The sequence below is a fragment of the Pungitius pungitius genome, chromosome 12 (assembly GCF_949316345.1).
Source record: "Pungitius pungitius chromosome 12, fPunPun2.1, whole genome shotgun sequence".
Taxonomy (NCBI): domain Eukaryota; kingdom Metazoa; phylum Chordata; class Actinopteri; order Perciformes; family Gasterosteidae; genus Pungitius; species Pungitius pungitius.
In genome coordinates, this window is record NC_084911.1 from 3875296 (window position 1) to 3895007 (window position 19712).

Genomic DNA, 19712 nt, shown 5'->3' on the forward strand with positions numbered 1-19712 from the left:
AAACCACCACTTTTTTACCTATAAAAAGGCCAGGCAGTGATATTCATGCTCACAGTCAGTTTCTCAAGTGCAGCCTGAACAGGCAAGACAAAGGTGAGTGTAAGCTAACGTTTAAATATTCTCTCAGTTTATCTAAATACATGTGACTGTGGGTCATAGTGGGTTATATTAATAGTGTGTTAAGTTATTGAACTAGTTGCTTGAATATCGGTAAGTAATTTTAAAGCGGGTTATGTCCTTTCAAAGTTGAGACCTGAGAGCAGTAGTTTAAAACATTGCATCCTTTATTATTGTAACTCATGAGACAATGTTAACTTGAACTATTGTGACCAAAATGCAGTTATAAAATCCACACTGCGCTAGAAGCAAAAGTATGAGGAGCCTCTCGACAATCCACAGGTTCACTGAATGACTCACATTAAGATAAAAGCATGTAAATATTATTTACCAATAGACCTAATGCTGTATGTGTATATATATATATATGTATAAATGTATATTAATGTTTGTCTAAATGTACGGCGGATTTAAAAGGGACACTGGGACGTTATTTAGAAAGCAATGTGTTCAAAATGTTGTTAACAAAGTAGAAAATCTATAAAAGACCGCTTTTACCTTAGACCTTAAATATAGATATAGAGAATGTTTCTCAATGCGTCAAAGATACGTAAATCATTGAATGTCAGCAGAAAGACGTGACATCAAATTAAAAGAAACGTTTCCCTTTTCAGGATTAACCGTCAGCTTGCATTCATCACCGAGACGAGACATGTCTCTGTTGAATATTTGCGTCCAAGCCGGCCTCATGCTGTCCCTCCTTCAGCGTTCGTATCAGTCGTGCACAGACGGGACACCCAAACAGTGCATGGAGGCAGAAATAGCTCCGGGTACCAACATGGCCGGGGAAGGCTTTGATATCACCAAAATGGAGCGTAAGGGCTCCTATGTGCTCAACATGAGCAAGTGGAAACGCAAGGATAAAACATGCACCCTGTGCACAAACCCCTACTTAGAGAACATAAAGCAAAAGCTCCCGTTGTCGGTGGTGAACTGGAGAGCAAAGCAGTCCTGCAGCATGAAGGTGGCCACCTCGCTCCACCAATCCAGCGAGTCTCTGGTCAGCTCCATCACCTCTTCTGTGGAGAACAACTGGAAGGTCAATCTCGACTGTGATATGGGAGCAAAAGGCGCCTCGGTGATGCTCGCTGGTACCCATTCTAAACTAGCTGAATACTCCATGGAAAAAACAAAGGAGGACAAGTTCAGCTTCGCGAGCCACAGCTTTTCCTGTGAGTTCTACAGGTAAGATGACGAGGAGGGGAATGCAGCTTTCCTCCGTATGTTCCCCCAGCTCTGAAAATCAACGGGTTCATTTCAGACACCTGTTTTATATCAGTCCATCTTCTCCTTCTGCTCCCACTGTAAACAGCTTTGGAGTGTCCAGCAATCCCGGACTGCACGGAGAATTTAAAAAAGCATTGAAAAAACTACCGAAGACATACAGCCCTGCAAGTAAGCAGAGGTATTACAAACTGATCGACAACTTTGGCACCCATTACATCACCAAGGTAAACCCAAGTTATGACACAGGCCATTTCTGAAGATGTAAAACCTTTGCTAACACAAGATGTGTTTTGCCTTCAGGTGAAGATGGGAGGAAGTGTTCAATCTGTGACCAGCATCAGGCAGTGCCAGGCCAGCCTGAATGGAATCAGCTCGGAGGAGGCGCAGATGTGCCTGGAGGTCGAGGCGTCCGCCAGCTTCAAAGCTGAACTCAAAACTGAAACACAACACTGCCAGAAGGACATCCACAAGAGAGAAAGTAAGGCGTCCTTCTCAAGCATCTTCAACGACAGGTAAGCATTGAAAAAGTATCTTGTGGCCTATTTTTATATTGTTTGAAAAATTAAGAGCTTTTACAGCAGTTGGTGAAACAACTCTCTCCTCCACAGGTTCACAGAAACAAAGGGGGGTCATACCCAGGACCCGGACCTTCTCTTCTCTTCTGAAAAAAACCCATCAGCCTACAAAGAATGGCTGAACACCCTGCCACAGAATCCAGACATAGTGTCCTATTCCCTGGACTCGCTTCACGAGCTACTACCCACTGACACCCCTGTCCGTAAGAACCTGCGCTCCGCCATTAGCCATTACATCCTGGAGAAAGGCCTGTGGAAGAACTGCAGCAGCAGCTGCCGGTCCGGCATCAAGAGCGACCCGAGGGACACCTGCGTCTGCCAATGCCACAACAACCCCGCCGTGAACACGGACTGCTGCCCGACCCGTAAGGGCATGGCGCGGGTCATCATCACGGTGCAGCGGGCCGCCGGCCTGTGGGGAGACCACAGCACGGCCACCGACGGCTACGTGAAGGTGTTCTTCAATGGAAACGCGGTTCGGCGTTCGCCGGTCATTCAAAACAACAACTACCCGCACTGGGCCACGGTGGTCGACCTTGGCCCCCAGGACGTGTCCTCCGGGAAAACGGTGAGATTCGAAGTGTGGGATCAGGACAACACGTGGGACGACGACCTGCTGGGAGCGTGTGACCAAGTCCTCAAGGCCGGGGTCAAGGAGGATCTCTGCATCCTGCAGCACGGCCAGCTCTTCTACAAGTTGGAAGTGAAATGTGCTCCGAGTCTGAGCGGAGACACATGCGTGGACTACAAGGCTTCGCCCATGACTCAAAGTCTGGAGAGCATGTACGTGTCTCGTCATGCGCATCCTATCCCAAAGGCCATCCTGCGGGAGATGGGCGTGTTTGTGGATGAAACGAGCTCTCTGACAAACAAGAGTCTCGCTGCTGAGATGTCAAAGTTTGATGAGATGTAATATTTGTGTTTGGCCCCGCTGATGCTTTCATAGCCACTAACGCTGTTTGCATTAGACTCTCACTTTGAGATGTCAAAGTTTGTTGAAATAAAATTATTTTGATGCAAACTTCTTGCACTTTACAAACATGTATGTTCGTGCATCACCACCAGTTTGTTCTGACAATTTAGACTGACGGGGCACCAAAAGAACAAATGTCAGCTGACAGAAAAAAGACAGTAAAAGACAAAACAGAAATCAACAGGACTGAAACACACAAACAGAGCTTTACAGACACATTACACTGAACACATTATGGAAATTTTCCATTTGAAGAAGTCTAGGATATTTAAATTAGCCCGGTCAAAGACAGTGACAAAGAGGACACAAACACAGGAGTGCACAGGTAACAAATCCTTGTAATGTAATGTGTAAAAAAATATTCAAAACCACCAAAACGTAATGTAAAACTTCACATTTAAAAATCATGAAAATAGACGAATGAATCAGACAAAACAAAACAGATGCAAAACCACATGGCCATGGAGTGATGCAAAACATCTACACAAGCGTCATTATGTCTTTTTGATTCTGTGGTTCTTCTGGGGCCCTCTGTGTCCGTTGTCTCATAATCTGTGCCTTTAACAAGCTCACGGTGTAATGGTTACTGGTACCGGTGCATGAAGGAACCCAATGGCATTGATTTATGTGGCTCCTACGGGCCGTACCCCTCCCAGTCCACAAGATACTACAGCCCCCTCCCTCCAACGAGACTTAAGCAGGCGACGGATCGGGTAAACCGGGCCCCCGGCGATGAGCTGGGGGGGGTTGAGGTGGACACTCTTGAACAGGTTTTACCTTGGAGACTTGAACGGTGGGGTGGATCTTCATGGCCCGGGACAACCGAAGTTGGACAGCTGCAGGGTCAATCACCCGTGAAACAGGGAAAGGATGCACGGATTGAGGGGCCAATTTTTTGGACTCAAATCTGAGGGGAAGATCCCAGGCAGACAGCCAGACGCATTGACCTGGGGCGTAACTAGGAGCGGGCACCCGGTGTCTGTTGGCTGACCGTTGGTAGCGGTCAGAGCCTCCAAGTGCGCCGGTACCGCTGCATAAATGCCTGAACAGAAGGGGCGCTTGGCTCCGGTTCCTGTTACGGGAGAAGTGGAGGCTGGTATCCCCGGGCACATTGGAATGGCGGGAGACCAGTGGCTGAAGTGGGCAGTGTGTTATGGGCATACTCAACCCATAGGGGTTGCCCAGCCCAGGAGAGAGGGTTGCGAGAGGAGAGGCAGCTCAGTGCAACCTTTATCTCCTGGTTCATGTGCCTGACCATCTGACTGCGGATGAAATCCCGAAGACAAGCTGAGAGTGGCCCCAAGTAGCCTGCAAAACTTCTTTGGCAGGAGGCAACTTTGGTAGTGGGATGAGTTGGGCAGATTTGGATAAGTCATCAATGACTGTCAGAATAACTGTTAGCGTCAGAAGGGTAGGCCGGTTAAAGAATCCAACGAAATGTGGACCAGGGGTGATGAGGGATGGGTAGAGAGTAGGGTTGCCACCTTTTGTACAGAAAATAGAGGATGCAACGGCCGACGGGGGGATGTTGGCGGACGATGCGAGCCTGACCGGAGGGTGGCGGCGGACGATCAAAACCAATGATCAGGGGTGAATAGGACAAGTCTCCACAGATTTCGGGTGGGATTATTTGCATGGGCTGCTGCATTGAAGACAACTCGGAAAATACGGGACAAACCCCGTTCCGTATTGATTCAAAACGGGACGCGCTATTTCATGCTCAAATACGGGACGATTCGGTAATTTAAGAGGCCGGTGGCAACCCTAGTAGAGGGTGAAAAAGACCAGATGTCGCTTTGCGAGAGCTCTTATGCTGAGCTCATTTCAGGCAGGCACCGACAAATCATTTTGCGTCCTCCTCCATAGACGACCACCAAAAGCGTTGTCTGAGCAGAGTTAGCATGCGGGGGACCCCAGCGTGACAAGCCAGGTAGGAAGAATGACCCCCAGCGGAGGACCTGAGGACGGAGATTTGCTGGAACAAACGGAAAGCTTCACTTCTTCCTCCACCTCCCAGGTCACTGGTCCAACAGGACACTCGGGGGAAGAGATGTTCTCAGGACCTGAAGAGCAGCTTTTTGACTGGAACTGACGAGATAGGGCATCGGGTTTGACATTCTTTGTGCCAGGTCTGTAGGATAGGGTAAACTCAAAACGGTCAAACGAAAGAGCCCACCTCGCTAGGTGGGAGTTCAACAGCTTGGCAGAACGAATGTATTCTTAAGTTTTTGTGATCCGTCCATACCATAAACGGCTGATCTGCTCCCTCCAGCCAGTGTCTACACTCCTCCAGAGCAAGCTTAACAGCTAACAACTCCCTGTTCCAGATGTCATGATTTCTCTCTGCTGGGGAGAGGTTCCAGGAGAAGAAGGCACAAGGGTGAACCTTCTGAACCATAGATGACTGCTTTCAGAGAACAGGATCTACACTGGTGTCCGAAGTCTCCACCTCCACCACGAACTGGCGAGCAGGGTCTGGGAAAACAAGAATGGGAGCAGAAGTGAATCGTGATTTTAATTCACCAAATGACCTTGCTGCCGCAGATGTCCACTGAAATGGCATGTGATGGGAGGTGAGAGCCGTGAGGAGGGCAGCCACAGAACTGTAGCTGGGGATGAATCGCCGATAGCGCTGCAGTTCCTTGCGTGTGGAGGGTTGGGGCCAGTCCGCCACTGCTCTGGTCTTCGCAGGCTCCATCTTGACTCTGCCGGAATAGACGATGAAGCCCAGAAAGGATACCCCCGAGGTGTGGAACATGCACATTTCACACCCAGACATCATCTATCTTTTTGTCATGACATCATTTCACTGGATTTTAGGTGGAAACCTATTCTTACTCATAACTGGGCTTACACACACTAGTCATGTTGAGACCCCAAATAAAGACCACAGAGCCGCCTTCTCAGGGCTTGAAGTACACTTCAGAGAAGCGGTGGGTTTGTGGTCTCCAGTTCCGTTGCAGACTGGAAAGCCAGCCCTGCCGTCATGTTGTTTCACACATGTCTGTCTAAGTTCATCCAACAGCTCCTCCCTCTCGGTGAAGCTCAAAGTCGAAAAAACCACTTTTGTTCCCCTTGTCTCCTTGAGACCACCCTCACCTCACTACGCCAGCTTTATTTCTACCTATAAAAAGGCCAGGCAGTGATATTCGTGCTCACAGTCAGTTTTCTCAAGTGCAGCGTGAATAGGCAAGACGATGGTGAGTGTATGCTAACGTTTAAATATTCTCTCAGTTCATCTGAATATGCGTGACTGTCTGGGTTATTTTATTATCTGTTCATAGAGACAATTTTGACTTGTGCTTTTGTAACCAAAGATATGTAAACCAATGCTTGTCAGCAGTAGGACGTGACATCAAATTAAAAGAAACGTTTCACTTTTCAGGATTAACCGTCAGCTTGCATCCATCACCGAGACGAGACATGTCTCTGTTGAATATTTGCGTCCAAGCCGGACTCATGCTGTCCCTCCTTCAGCGTTCGTATCAGTCGTGCACAGACGGGATACCCAAACAGTGCATGGAGGCAGAAATAGCTCCGGGTACCAACATGGCCGGGGAAGGCTTTGATATCACCAAAATGGAGCGTAAGGGCTCCTTTGTGCTCAACATGAGCAAGTGGAAACGCAAGGATAAAACATGCACCCTGTGCACAAACCCCTACTTAGAGAACATAAAGCAAAAGCTCCCGTTGTCGGTGGTGAACTGGAGAGCAAAGCAGTCCTGCAGCATGAAGGTGGCCACCTCGCTCCACCAATCCAGCGAGTCTCTGGTCAGCTCCATCACCTCTTCTGTGGAGAACAACTGGAAGGTCAATCTAAATTGTGATATGGGAGCGAAAAGCGCCTCAGTGATGCTCGTTGGTACCCATTCTAAACTGGCTGAATACTCCATGGAAAAAACCAAGAAGGACAAGTTCAGCTTCGCGAGCCACAGCTTTTCCTGTGAGTTCTACAGGTAAGATGACGAGGAGGGGAATGCAGCTTTCCTCTGTATGTTCCCCCAGCTCTGAAAATCAACGGGTTCATTTCAGACACCTGTTTTATATCAGTCCATCTTCTCCTTCTGCTCCCACTGTAAACAGCTACGGAGTGTCCAGCAATCCTGGACTGCACGGAGAATTTAAAAAAGCATTGAAAAAACTACCGAAGACATACAGCCCTGAAAGTAAGCAGAGGTATTACAAACTGATCGATAACTTTGGCACCCATTACATCACCAAGGTAAACCCAAGTTATGACACAGGCCATTTCTGAAGAAGTAAAACCTTTGCTAACACACAACGTGTTTTCCCTCCAGGTGAAGATGGGAGGAAGTGTTCAATCTGTGACCAGCATCAGGCAGTGCCAGGCCAGCCTGAATGGAATCAGCTCGGAGGAGGCGCAGATGTGCCTGGAGGCCGAGGCGTCCGCCAGTTTCAAAGTTCAACTCAAAACTGAAACAAAACACTGCCAGAAGGACATCCACAAGAGAGAAAGTAAGGCGTCCTTCTCAAGCATCTTCAACGACAGGTAAGCATTGAAAAAGTATCTTGTGGCATTTTTTTATATTGTTTGAAAAATTAAGAGCTTTTACAGCAGTTGGTGAAACAACTCTCTCCTCCACAGGTTCACAGAAACAAAAGGGGGTCATACCCAGGACCCGGACCTTCTCTTCTCTTCTGAAAAAAACCCATCAGCCTACAAAGAATGGCTGAACACCCTGCCACAGAATCCAGACATAGTGTCCTATTCCCTGGACTCGCTTCACGAGCTACTACCCACTGACACCCCTGTCCGTAAGAACCTGCGCTCCGCCATTAGCCATTACATCCTGGAGAAAGGCCTGTGGAAGAACTGCAGCAGCAGCTGCCGGTCCGGCATCAAGAGCGATCCGAGGGACACCTGCGTCTGCCAATGCCACAACGACCCCGCCGTGAACACGGACTGCTGCCCGACCCGTAAGGGCATGGCGCGGGTCATCATCACGGTGCAGCGGGCCGCCGGCCTGTGGGGAGACCACTGCACGGCCACCGACGGCTACGTGAAGGTGTTCTTCAACCGCATCATGGTCCAACGTTCGCCGGTCATTCAAAACAACAACTACCCGCACTGGGCCACGGTGGTCGACCTAGGCACCCAGGACGTGTCCTCCGGGAAAACGGTGAGATTCGAAGTGTGGGATCAGGACAACACGTGGGACGACGACCTGCTGGGAGCGTGTGACCAAGTCCTCAAGGCCGGGGTCAAGGAGGATCTCTGCAACCTGCAGCACGGCCAGCTCTTCTACAAGTTTGATGTGAAATGTGCTCCGAGTCTGAGCGGAGACACATGCGTGGACTACAAGGCTTCGCCCATGACTCAAAGTCTGGAGAGCATGTACGTGTCCCGTCATGCGCATCCTATCCCAAAGGCCATGCTGCGGGAGATGGGCGTGTTTGTGGATGAAACGAGCTCTCTGACAAACCAGAGTCTCGCTCCTGAGATGTCAAAGTTTAATTAGATGATGTTTTCAGAGCCACGCCGCTCTTTGCATTAGATCAATCTATAAAGGTCATTACATCCCGTGTTGTTTCGCTGATGATCGCAAAAAGTGAGACGTGTGTCTTTTGGGGAAGAACGTTTCATGTTGTGAAAAAGTTGACCGCAACACAATCATGTAAAATGCTCAGTTTTTTATTCAATTTAATTAACAAGTCTGCTTTGGTTTGTGTGTGCACATGTTTGACAGAAGAGCAGTCTGCATGAAGTCTCTAAGGAATCAAGAGCAGCAAAAGATCCAGATGACTGAACAGTACTGCTAAAATGTTAAGATATTCATGCACCGACCCAGGTTTCACTTGTGAACATATTCATGTTTTTTTTTCTATATCATGCCTAACATACTTGCAGATTGTACGCATCTTTCATTTTACACATTTTTTTCATGCATAAAAACTAATAATAGTATACATAGTAATAAAGTACATTTTAATCCTATTATTGTTTTTTTGATGTTTAACCATAATAAAAGCATAATATCTCAAGTGTTTGTACTCTTTTGTGTTTGATGTGACATCCGTTTTGGTTTAGATTTGAGTGTACGTTTTGCGTGTCATCTGCAGTGTTGCCTAGCATGAGAAAGGAAGTGGTAAAGCTTCCTGTGAACAGAGGAGGCTATTACCTGGAACAATGGGTCACATGTTGTTTACTCAGAAGCTACAGCATCATTTGACACAGAATTAATTGGATTGGAAGTATTTTAATATTTATTTTGCGGCAAACTTCTTGCACTTTACAAACATGTATGTTCGTGCATCACCACCAGTTTGTTCTGACAAATTAGACTGGCGGTGCACCAAAAGGACAAATGTCAGCTGACAGAAAAAAGACAGTAAAAGACAAAACAGAAACCAACAGGGCTGAAACACACACACAAACACATTACACTGAACACATTATGGAAATGATCCACTTGAAGAGATCCAGGATATTTAAATTAGCCCGGTCAAAGACAGAGACAAAGAGGACATGGAGAGTGCACAGGTAACAAATCCTTGGCAGAAGCTTTAATAGTTAATGAAGTTTTAACTGGGCCTCCATCCACCAATTACATCCCCTTATTCACACCTTTGTATCCATTTCCAAGGGCGCCGTTCACTTCGCCATATTGGCCAGCTTGCTCCCCTGCGAAAAAAGGATCAACGCAGATCAATGTTATAAATGTGTTTAAAACAAACTGCAGCACAAAAGAAAGCGAGGTTTGACATCTCGGTTAAACCTGACAACGAGTTTCGATTTAATTAAGGACTCAGCCGATTCACTTGGCAGGCAGTGTGCTCTTGGGTGACAAATAATCCATAATATATGCAGTTCTTCTTTTGGCATGGCAGCAAGTTAAATACAAGTTAATGTTCATTACATGTAAAAAAAAAAAAACCTTAGAGTTTATTTTCCAAAAGGTGTGTGTACTTTGTTTCTTTCACTTTCACGTAAAACGTGTTAGTTTGAACCCGTTTGGACACTTGTGAAACTGCAGAATCATCAGACTCAGCAGAAGTCTGCAGTGCGCTCTGTGCTGCCGCCGTAGTGTTTGAGCAAGAAGACTCTTGAGGTCACCAGAAGGTCACCAGAAAGAGCAAAGTGTGTGGAAGTCGATCTTGAATGAGGAATTAGGTGTGTGTGTTGCTTACTCAAGGCGTCTTGAGTTGCTCCCAGATGTCCACCGTAACCTTATCAAACACAAGCAAGGAAGTTACAATCTCACAACAGACAAAAGAACAAAGATTCATGATTTTCACTACTTTGCTGAACCATTTGGAGAAATGTGCGTATACTTTCAAATTAAAATGAAAACAATTCAGGACAAATCATGGTCATGTTCATGCTGCAATGTTATGTGTGTGTTTATTTAGGTGAGACAAAAAATTCATGTAGGACTCCCACAATCAACCTGATATGTAATGTTATATCAGATTCTCAGAAGAAGTGCATCGGGGTGTCTGTCAAAAGGGGAACAACTCGTCCACTTATAAATCAACTTGTGATGTTTAATAACTGAGTGCTGCTGCCTCAGTGGGATTATCACACCCTGCCGCTTTACCGAAACTGCCCAGACTGTTTGTTTTTCCGTCAAACTGTTTTTCTCACCCTATAGTTCTCACTCACACACACACACACTCACACACACACAAGCTCGCACACTCATTCTCACCATATTTGCTGGCGGTTTTGGCACCTTCTGCGCCGAGGTTGAGCTGCTGAGCAGGATACGGGTAGCCACCGTTCCCTGGGGGGAGGACAAAGCCATTATGCAGTCAACGGTTCTGGTAGCCGTGAAGGTTTAAACTGACGGGATGGTTTGAATGCAGTGTAACAAAGTGAGGTTGTTGTGTCCCAATAAACAAAAACAACAATAAAGAGGTCAGAGGCAAGAGCTTGGAGTCCATGTGTGGTTACCTTGAGAGTTGCATGTTTGGTAATTCCACTGAGCCCACTAATCACAAATACTGTAATGGGAACTGCTTGCAGTCCAATGGAAATGTATGATACGTCATGCTGTGATGCATACTTTAAAAGTTTCGTTTATTCGAAAACCCTCAGGAACCAGCAGCAGGGGGCGGGGCTTAGCAAAGCCTGAATTCAAGTTGCTGATGCACGCAGGCCTTACCCTCCAGACCTGTCGGGATCACTGGAGCGTTACCGTAAGGAACCTGAGCTCCTCCTGCAAGGACGAAATCAGAAGGGACAACTTCATTCATGTCCATTCTGTCTCCTCCACCTTTTCAGCTTCACATGCTTCATACACCAGCTCTGTGCTATCCACAAGTTCAAACCGGAACCATGCGTGGAAACCAGTACTAGACAGAAGACTGACTAATAGTGCAACGGAAGGGGGAGGTCATCATTGTCAGCGTTGCTCACCATATTTCCCACCAGCGGTGTCGAGTCCTGCACCAAGTGCTCCTGAAAGAACAAACGAGGGGCCTTAATGACAAACAACACAGAGAAAATATTCAAACAGAGCTCGTATTGGTGAATTATTTAAGGTAATTTCCATCCAGCTTGAGACAACAATTTCCTAAAAAAAACTGATGATGCTAAAAGTCATTAAATATCTTACCATATGCTCCCTGTACTTGTCCGGCGTAGCCTCCTGCACCGAGGGCTAGAAAAACCAGAAATAAACATACAAGTGAGACACACTGTTCATTCATTAACTGACTCACACCTCCAAAATAATTAGTGTGAAAAGCGTCTACATGAGCATTAATATCCACCACATTAAATTGGTCAGCTCCTATAAATAAGAGACAATAGCTACACCCAGTGGAAAGCACCGGACATTTGCGCTTCCCCGGCGGCCTCTTATTTTATTCAGCTGTAAAATGTTGCAGATTTAAGCATCTACGGGTTAGTGCCATCTCCGATTACAGGTTGGAGCAGGTTATGATTGCCCCAAATTGTTACCTTCACGCTTCCCTGATTTGTTCTCAGCACCGTCAGCTAACTCTGATGGGTAACCAAGGCCTGAAACATAGCTCTAATTAGCATTATGATTGCATCTGTGAGCTAAGGACCCTTTGAGTGGACCAAGTCGCCCTCAATCTCATATTTTGTATTTTGTGTTAACACTCACCGGCCCCGTGTCCATTGTTGTAACCATTGCCATAACCTGCTGGGAGAAGGAGCTTAGCGTTACAACTTTTTAAATCACTTGCATGAAGTGTGATCCTCTTAATCTTTTATTCCCTTTAAAGTCTGTAGTTTTGTTTTTCTTATATTCAAATTGTCTCGTGTTTTGCCTCCAACTTGAATGCCCGTGCGCGTATTCTGACGAGTCGTCACTCACCGTAGCCATTGCCCGCCATGTGACCCAGGTATCCTGTGGCTCCGTCGCCATAGCCTGCGATAGCACACATTCAAAACACAAGTCTTCTGCATTTGTTTACTATACATCAACAATTTGTCTTATTACCAAAAGACTCCAAAGCAAATGATCGGTTCACCAGGCAAAGCGGGACAACAGCTGGTTTTCTGATGGTTCAATATACCCTGCATCCTCCATCCAATGCCCGAATCTAACATTTTTAATTCAGGCGGGGAAACAATCCTGATGGTTTTGTTTACAGATAATGCTCAACCTGTTATATAATCAGGTTTGTGGTGGAGGCTGTTTAGTCTCAAACGAGTACAAGGCCTCCCAGAGAAAACACAGTCCATTGCTGCATGCCTTGTGGAAACTCACCTTGCCCAAGACCAGCAGCAGCTGAGATGTAGAGAGAGAGAGAGAGAGAGAGAGAGAGAGAGAGAGAGAGAGTTTCAAAAGGAGAAAAACTAACCATAAATGAATACAAAAGGGAAGGGGAAAAAAAGAATGAACATTTACCTGCGTGTTTGCCAGCTGCAGCACCCAGGTATGCTCCCTGTCCCAACCCTGTGGGCAGTGCATCAGAATGCGTTATGACACTCAGTGTAGCATCAGAAGGACTCTTTTGTGTGCACTTGGTGGACAACGTCACCTGGTCCGTAGCCCCCGGCGCCCAGGCCCGCTCCCGGATAGTTCCCCGGTCCTCCGATATAACCTGGGGAGGAAGTCAACACAACCTCAGCAAAATGATTGCGGATGTTTTTGAGGCCTCGAGGAACATGATCCATTGTATCAATATAGATCATTAGTGGCAGCATTTAGGGAGGACAATCACTCTTTTTTTTAAAAACCACAATGAAGCCAGGACACAATGTGCCGCCTCATTCACTTGTTTCCATATGCAGGAGATACAGAAGCTGCTGTTCTTAATGGAGGGCTCGACATGTGCAGCTGACAGCGGAACAAAACACACACGATACATCACTTTCCTGGACTGAGTCCCAAAAACCACAACACCAGATGCTAACACTTCTCCCAGCATCTCCTCGTGACATCATTGGATCGAGAAAAAAAAAAGCAAATAATTTTGTGTCAAACGACACACACACAAAAAAAGTTGAATCAAGGATAAACTGCACCCGATGCACATTTCTTGCACAAGCAATACACATGCAGGTCAATCATTTTGCCGATGGTCACTCCAGCTGCTGTCATGTGACATGGAATCCATAACAACCATCATAAAGCAGCGTAAGTACTGTACATATTCTGAAGAATACGTCGATAATCATTGACTGGCTCGGACACAGTTATTGGTTGCGTGTCGCGTGTCGCGAATGAGGACAAAGATCATCGATGCATTGAAGCTGTCCGTATATAATGTATATATGTTGTAATGATTTTACCACTTACTGTTGACGGTTCACCAATCAGGGACCAGAAAAGCAGATTTGATTGTGGAATCATATGGACAATAAGTTCACTTTTGTTTTATTGCTGCCCGATGCTTTGTTTACTTGTACGGATATGGATAGTTTATGAAAATGTAAGTTATTGTGTAGAGTTTGCTGCTTTTAAATGTTGTTTGGAGAACATCCCCTAAGAGCATAACCTGAAGGGCTTGTAGCAGTTCATAGGAATTCAATTGAAAGTTCTCCACATGAATGCGCTATTCTAAAGAATAAATGACAGCATTATGGAGGTGCATAAAGACAAAGCTGTGCTCTTACTTGTTGCCTGGTCATTCCTCCCAGTCTGTCCTGGGATACTGGCTTTTGACCCCCTGACATCACGCTCAGCGAGGGAAAGGTGTTTCACTTTCTGACCATCGGGAGTAAAGGTTTTTGCTTCATGCCCTTCTACCGCTGCGATGCCTAAACTTTGGGTTCCCCTTTCACCTGGGATCACTGGTCCATGGCTCCCACCTGCTCGCAGACTACGGTCTACGGCAACGGTCCCACGGATCCCCGGCCCACTTTTGTCTTTGGCCACACGCCCAAGGTCTTCTGCTATGGCAGATAAATAGCTGCTGGTTCCCTGACCTGGAGGGAGAGGGAATGAATTGCCTCTGCCATCTTGGGTTTGTGGAAGAGGCCGTGGATGGGTTCTCTCTCCTCGTCCAAGAGGGTTCCCGTCCTTATCAACTTGAGGCTGGAGCACCGGACCTCGAGTCCTCTGCGTTTCTGAGCCCAGTTGCTCCTGGTGAGGGATTCCCAACATATCTAACAAATCACGAGTGGATCCACAGTTGGTGGCCTGCTGATTCTGCTGGACGGTGGGATCGTAGTCTCTCGCGTCGTGCAGCCGAGTTCCGGTGTTGCCTTCGACCGGAGGCAGCTGCGGCCTTGCACCCATGGCGGCCAGCGCGGCCGCATGGTTTGCCGCGCGCCTCCTTTCTAGGACTGCAGGATCGAAGCCCTCTCCTCCGCGTGCTTGCGAAGCAGCTGCACCGAGACCTTTGCTGTGTTTGTCAAGAGGTGTCAAAGGTCTACGACTCAATGACTCGCCCAAAAGATCAAGGCTTTTGATCTCTCGTCCGTGCGGCAGTGCGGCGGGCCTGAAGCCAGTTTGTTCCTGCAAATAGGGATCGGTCGGTACATCACTTCTCCGCGTGTTGGGCATTCCAGCTTGAGTTGTGTCGCCATACGAGGGACCAAATGCTCTGCTCTTTTCTCTCTTCAGATCTTGGGAAGCTTGGCCCAGATTGGCCATCTGAGGTCCACCCAAATCTGCTGCAGACACACCTGGCAGAGAAATATCATCATAGATTCACGGCGTCTTGTTCGTGCAGAGGCAACAGTGTTTCTTTGAGGTTCATCGGCACACTGCAGGGGCCAGCGGCAAAAATGATGTGTACAAGAGCATCCGATGCATAGTACAGTCAGTGCTCAAATGGAGATAACTCCAGACCGAAAGGAAACAAGGCAACACCCATTATGGCTTAAAATCAGTCCAGTGTCAGAGGACATAATCGTCACCATGATTAGAGCTGAGACAGCATACAGCTGAAGCCCCACTTTGAAAGGACAGTCGTAGCGCTTCCCACTGAGTCAGAGCGATGACATCAGCACATAACACATGTCAACGAAATGCTGCCAGCCCACAAAAACACACACACCAGGGTTACAGCAACGGACCCTGTCAGTGTGTGACAAAGACAACTGATAAATACAAGCTTAGCAGACGCTGATGGTTCTTGAAGGCAGGAACCTGCAGTACACAGCAGATGTTTTAAAAGGAAAAAAATGTTTTCAGTTTTATTCATCTGAGTTTTCTTTAAACGTTTGCATGCATTCTATGACCCAAAACAGTGGGGAGCTGAGCTGGGACCACAGCGAGGTAATATGGTCAAAATCACAGTATCCTTACATGCTCATGTGAATTATTTTTCTTCTCCCCATTAAATCAAATAGATGGGCAGAATTTTTGTAAAATACAGTGTTTTCACCTTAATTAGTGTGTATTTAGTGTGCATAATTTTCCATCAGTAAGTACATCAACCATCATGATCTTTCAGACTTTCAGACTGTGGTAATTCGAGCTGGGGAACTCATGCAACATCACAGAAACACTGAAATGGCAACAGAGGAGCCGATAATAAAAGATGTGACGTCATGCCAACACCAAAGTTAGCATGAACTCAACCTCCGTGAGTCACAAGGCACCGGTTCCACAGACGCACACACAGAGACACACACGGGCCGACAGGCCGCTGTGGTGAAGGTTTTAACACGCCTCTGTTCCTCAGTCCTCCGCGCAGTGGGGTAAGCGATGCCAATTCCTACTGAAGGCAGACAGGAGGGGGGGCCCCATGGATGTCAGCTTGAGCCCTTTGCATGGCAGCCATTTCAGCCACCAATCAATCCGGTTGAGACGTGCATGAGATTAAGTTGTGATAAACCGTCATTGTTAAGAGTTACACCAGCTGAATCTCACCTATGCAGTCCATGCAACTCTCTCTGATGAGTAGAAGAGGATTCTTTGTGTGCCGAAACGTTGATAGATTATTCAACTTTGTGACAATAAATAGTTTGATCATCAGACAATCTGTTTTTTTTCTATCACTGGCAGCTTAAGTGTGCACCTTGGCAGCGGCGAGGGTTTGAAACATAACAAAACACAAAGGTTCTGAGGTAAGACCGGATTGATCACTTACCTGGTCGGGTACCATGATAGCCATTGCCGGCTAAAGCCCCATATCCTGGCAAAAAGATGAAGAAAAAAAGCCAAATTCAAAGCCACACTCTGATTACATCACTAGAGCCCCGGGCTTTGTTTCCTCTGTTTCACAAGGACAGATGATTTATTTGCAGAGACGCAATGGGCCCCTTTTTTTTCACGTTCACACACAATGGCAGAGTGCCACTTAGTGGAGATTCATCGCACAAACAAGCAACGGGTTTCATTGCACGAACTCTCAGTCGGGCAAACAACGTAAGGGAATCACAGAAATGTGTAATTGCTCACCCGGCACAGTGCCCAGGCCAGCGCCATAACCTGGAAAGTCAAAAGAAACATTTACAAAGAAATCCAACTGTGTATTGTAAGTAGAAGAAGTCCAATAAACCTGCTCCTCTGTGACTGTTTGATAATATAGAAACCTGATCTATAGAAACTTCTACCAAATGCATCAAGTGAACACTATCAGCTTTAGATGTGTCGGTCTTACCACGTTTCCCACCTTGGCCATAACCAAGTCCATTTGTGTGTCCTGTCCCCATCCCTGTGCCCAAAGCGGCACCTGCAAAGAAAAGAGATGATGTCAGAACGTGCATCGCATGTGCACGTGCTGCTAATAAAGCTGTTACAAATCAGCATCTGGATTCAAGGGGGATAAGTGGTTTCATTGATGTACCATAAGCTCCCTGGGCTCCATATCCACCTTGCCTGAGGCCGGCTCTACTTCCTAATCCATAAGATCTGTAACCTCCTGTAAAAACAATCAAAAGCAAGTATTTTACATTGCAGGTAAGCAGCAGAGTCTGCAAAGAGACGTTAGATAAACACAAAAAAGACGTCTTACCAACGCCGAGCTGAGCCCCAGAATAACGGCCGACTAAGAGTTAAAGAAGAAAAGGCCGACGTTACGTATTTAAAATGAAAGTTACACAAGTCACAGAGTTAAACAGGAAGCTGAGCACACCTCCAGTCTTCATGGCTTTGGTGCCATATCGGTTCCCCATTGCTCCGAGGGCACCTGCAACTGGGAAAAAGTACAAGAGAAACAGCTAAAGATTTCACTGCTCTTCTGCTGTGTTTTAGTCTTAAATTGAAGCAATCTGTAAATATAAAGACCTGCACAGATAAAAGACCAAAGCATATTTATTATTTAGTCATTAGTTAAACAATTGGCTTAAGAAAGCCACTGACCTCCAGGTTGTACTCCAACGCCAACACCTGACAAGAATCAAAAGGCGGACAGGAGAAAATATTCAGTAATTAAAACGCAATAGATGTGCAGTAAAAAGTTATAAACACTTCAAACATAACTGGAGACCTACCTCGAGCTGGCAGCACTCGTCCCCAGGATACACTTTGAGGTCTAACGCCTAAGAAATGGAAACATTATGTATAACTGGTCATTAAAAATGTGTTTAAACCGCTCATTCCGTGTCTAATAGACTAATAGAGTATCAGAGCTATATAGTATATATATATATATATATATATATATATATATGTGTGACAACGCTTTAAACTACCGAGTGTTACAAATGCCACCGGTGTCCCATGAATACTGTCACCAGACCCGGCAACCCTCAGGTGAGGTCGAGAGGAACAGGTACCCATTGATGGAAAAAGATGGCGACCCAACGCGCGTCTCGCGTTGGGTCGTCACATTTGACCCGCCTCTGCCACCTTTTCATCGCCTCCTTTGATTTGAAAGAAATGAGATAACCGCAGTGACTCACTCCCCAAATAGCGTTTTTTTCTTCTCTCCCTCAGTCTCACAGACATGATACTTAACAAGTGGGTGAGGGTGAGTCATTGGAGATCCATCAGAGCTTTGAAGGCGAAATCACGCGACGAGGTGACGCGTTAACAGCAAAAACTAATCACAAAAAACGCAATGAAAATCTACCAACAAATATTGAAAATTAGTGCAGAAGTAACCAGACTTTTCTCTGTATTTTTAATTCATTTCTGTTTAACTTGAACAAATGTTAGGATCTCAACCATTCAATCATTTTATCACAGATCATTTTAAGCGACAGCATTCATCACCAACATGGGCCGACAAGACTGTGTCTATCCAACTGGGATCTCAGTGTTCAGTCTTCACTTGGGAAATCCCGGAGCTTTTCTTACCGCCTTGCAGAGTCCGCTGAGCCAACCAGAGGACCAGGGAGGTCTGGAGCAGAGCTGGGACCAGCATGGTGGAGGAGATGGGCCACAACGAGCAGAGCAGAAGACCAGAGAGACCCACTGATGGACGGAAGAACCGGAGGGAGACAGACACTTTGAGCCACCCTACTCCCCATGTCTTATATACGGTGCTCTGTCTGATGCCCTCCTACTGTCCCAGTCCACCCCCTCCGTGCGCGCACACACACACACACACACACACACACACACACACACACACACACGCGTTTGAATTGGCAAAGGCCCATTTTGGCCCCTTTCCATTAGCTGAGAATGTACGCACAGATGGGAATTTAAATTTTCCTCCCTTAACCGTGCTAAAGTCAGAAGATATAGGATTTGTAAGAGTCACATTGAGCGTATGGTTTATTGCAGCATCATTCACTTTACTTTTCTTTGTCTTTTGACTTTTTTCCGTGGTTATCTGCTTCTGGAGGAAAGATGACAGACACTTGAGAAGACTAAAACCCAGAGAGGCCACACAACCTTTTAGTGACGTACAAATATGCAACGTGGAGAGCAGAGAGAATGATTCAATGAGGACAACAAGCTCGACCAAGGACACAGGTCAGTGGACAGACAGCCAGTCAGCATGAGGAGAAGCTTTGCCTTTGGGATTGAAGGTCCCGACGCTCATGGAGCTGAACAACGCCTTTCAAACTGGAAGAATTAACACGGAATGAGCACAGGTTTTGACAGATGTGTTGAGTTCAGCCATCCTCAAAAAAACAAACTCACCTGCGTCAGAAGCGCTTAAACGGCGGCCCGGTTTTACTTGGGATTTGTTAATGGAGTAATCATTAGTCCCCAATCCTCCTATAAACAAGGAGGGTAAACGAATGAGAGACAGCAAACAGAATATGTCACAGCGTAGAAATGTGGAAATTACAATGTACACATTAGCTCATTTTTATATCCGTATATTTTATGTTTCGTTAATAATTAGTGCTGCACAGAGACTCGTTCTACCACTGCAGGAAAAAAGCCCTCAAGGCCGCCAGCTCAATTTTCCGTAGTTCTCCACAGAGGAACGTTGTCATCTGAATTAAAGCCCCGGTGTGTGTTGCAACAGAGAGTACAACAAGGCCATATCCTATAGTGTGGGAGGTCTCTGCAGTAACAGCCGTT

The 19712-nt window shown here is 46.4% G+C and overlaps 3 protein-coding genes across 10 annotated transcripts; 2 read left to right on the forward strand and 1 right to left on the reverse strand.

Annotated features, from left to right (window-relative positions):
- Positions 1-68: 68 nt before the first annotated feature.
- On the forward strand, positions 69-3634 carry LOC119219886 (perforin-1-like). Its single transcript, XM_037475369.2, has 5 exons — positions 69-93; positions 732-1302; positions 1430-1568; positions 1645-1856; positions 1953-3634. Exons 2-5 carry the CDS (start codon positions 770-772, stop codon positions 2830-2832), a joined length of 1764 nt encoding a protein of 587 aa, XP_037331266.1. The 5' UTR covers positions 69-93; positions 732-769; the 3' UTR covers positions 2833-3634.
- Positions 3635-5809: 2175 nt separating this feature from the next.
- On the forward strand, positions 5810-8950 carry LOC119219887 (perforin-1-like). Of its 2 annotated transcripts, XM_037475370.2 has the most exons (5): positions 5810-6092; positions 6278-6848; positions 6976-7114; positions 7191-7402; positions 7499-8950. In XM_037475370.2, exons 2-5 carry the CDS (start codon positions 6316-6318, stop codon positions 8370-8372), a joined length of 1758 nt encoding a protein of 585 aa, XP_037331267.2. In that variant the 5' UTR covers positions 5810-6092; positions 6278-6315; the 3' UTR covers positions 8373-8950. The 2 variants fall into 2 exon arrangements, with proteins under 2 accessions (XP_037331267.2, XP_062422135.1); XM_062566151.1 differs by lacking the exon at positions 5810-6092 and having other exon boundaries at positions 6112-6848.
- Positions 8951-9094: 144 nt separating this feature from the next.
- LOC119219883 (uncharacterized) lies at positions 9095-18658 on the reverse strand. Of its 7 annotated transcripts, none has more exons than XM_037475361.2 (22): positions 18528-18658; positions 17720-17767; positions 17589-17615; positions 17362-17415; positions 17242-17274; positions 17074-17148; positions 16888-16959; positions 16686-16715; positions 16375-16419; positions 13949-14962; positions 12871-12933; positions 12738-12785; positions 12597-12617; positions 12201-12254; positions 11988-12026; positions 11819-11878; positions 11472-11516; positions 11273-11314; positions 11019-11072; positions 10563-10637; positions 10042-10080; positions 9095-9535 (listed from the first exon to the last, which is right to left on the reverse strand). In XM_037475361.2, exons 1-22 carry the CDS (start codon positions 18592-18594, stop codon positions 9459-9461), a joined length of 2082 nt encoding a protein of 693 aa, XP_037331258.2. In that variant the 5' UTR covers positions 18595-18658; the 3' UTR covers positions 9095-9458. The 7 variants fall into 7 exon arrangements, with proteins under 7 accessions (XP_037331258.2, XP_037331259.2, XP_037331257.2 ...); XM_037475362.2 differs by having other exon boundaries at positions 16900-16959; positions 17362-17421; XM_037475360.2 differs by having other exon boundaries at positions 11988-12023; positions 17362-17421.
- Positions 18659-19712: the final 1054 nt, after the last annotated feature.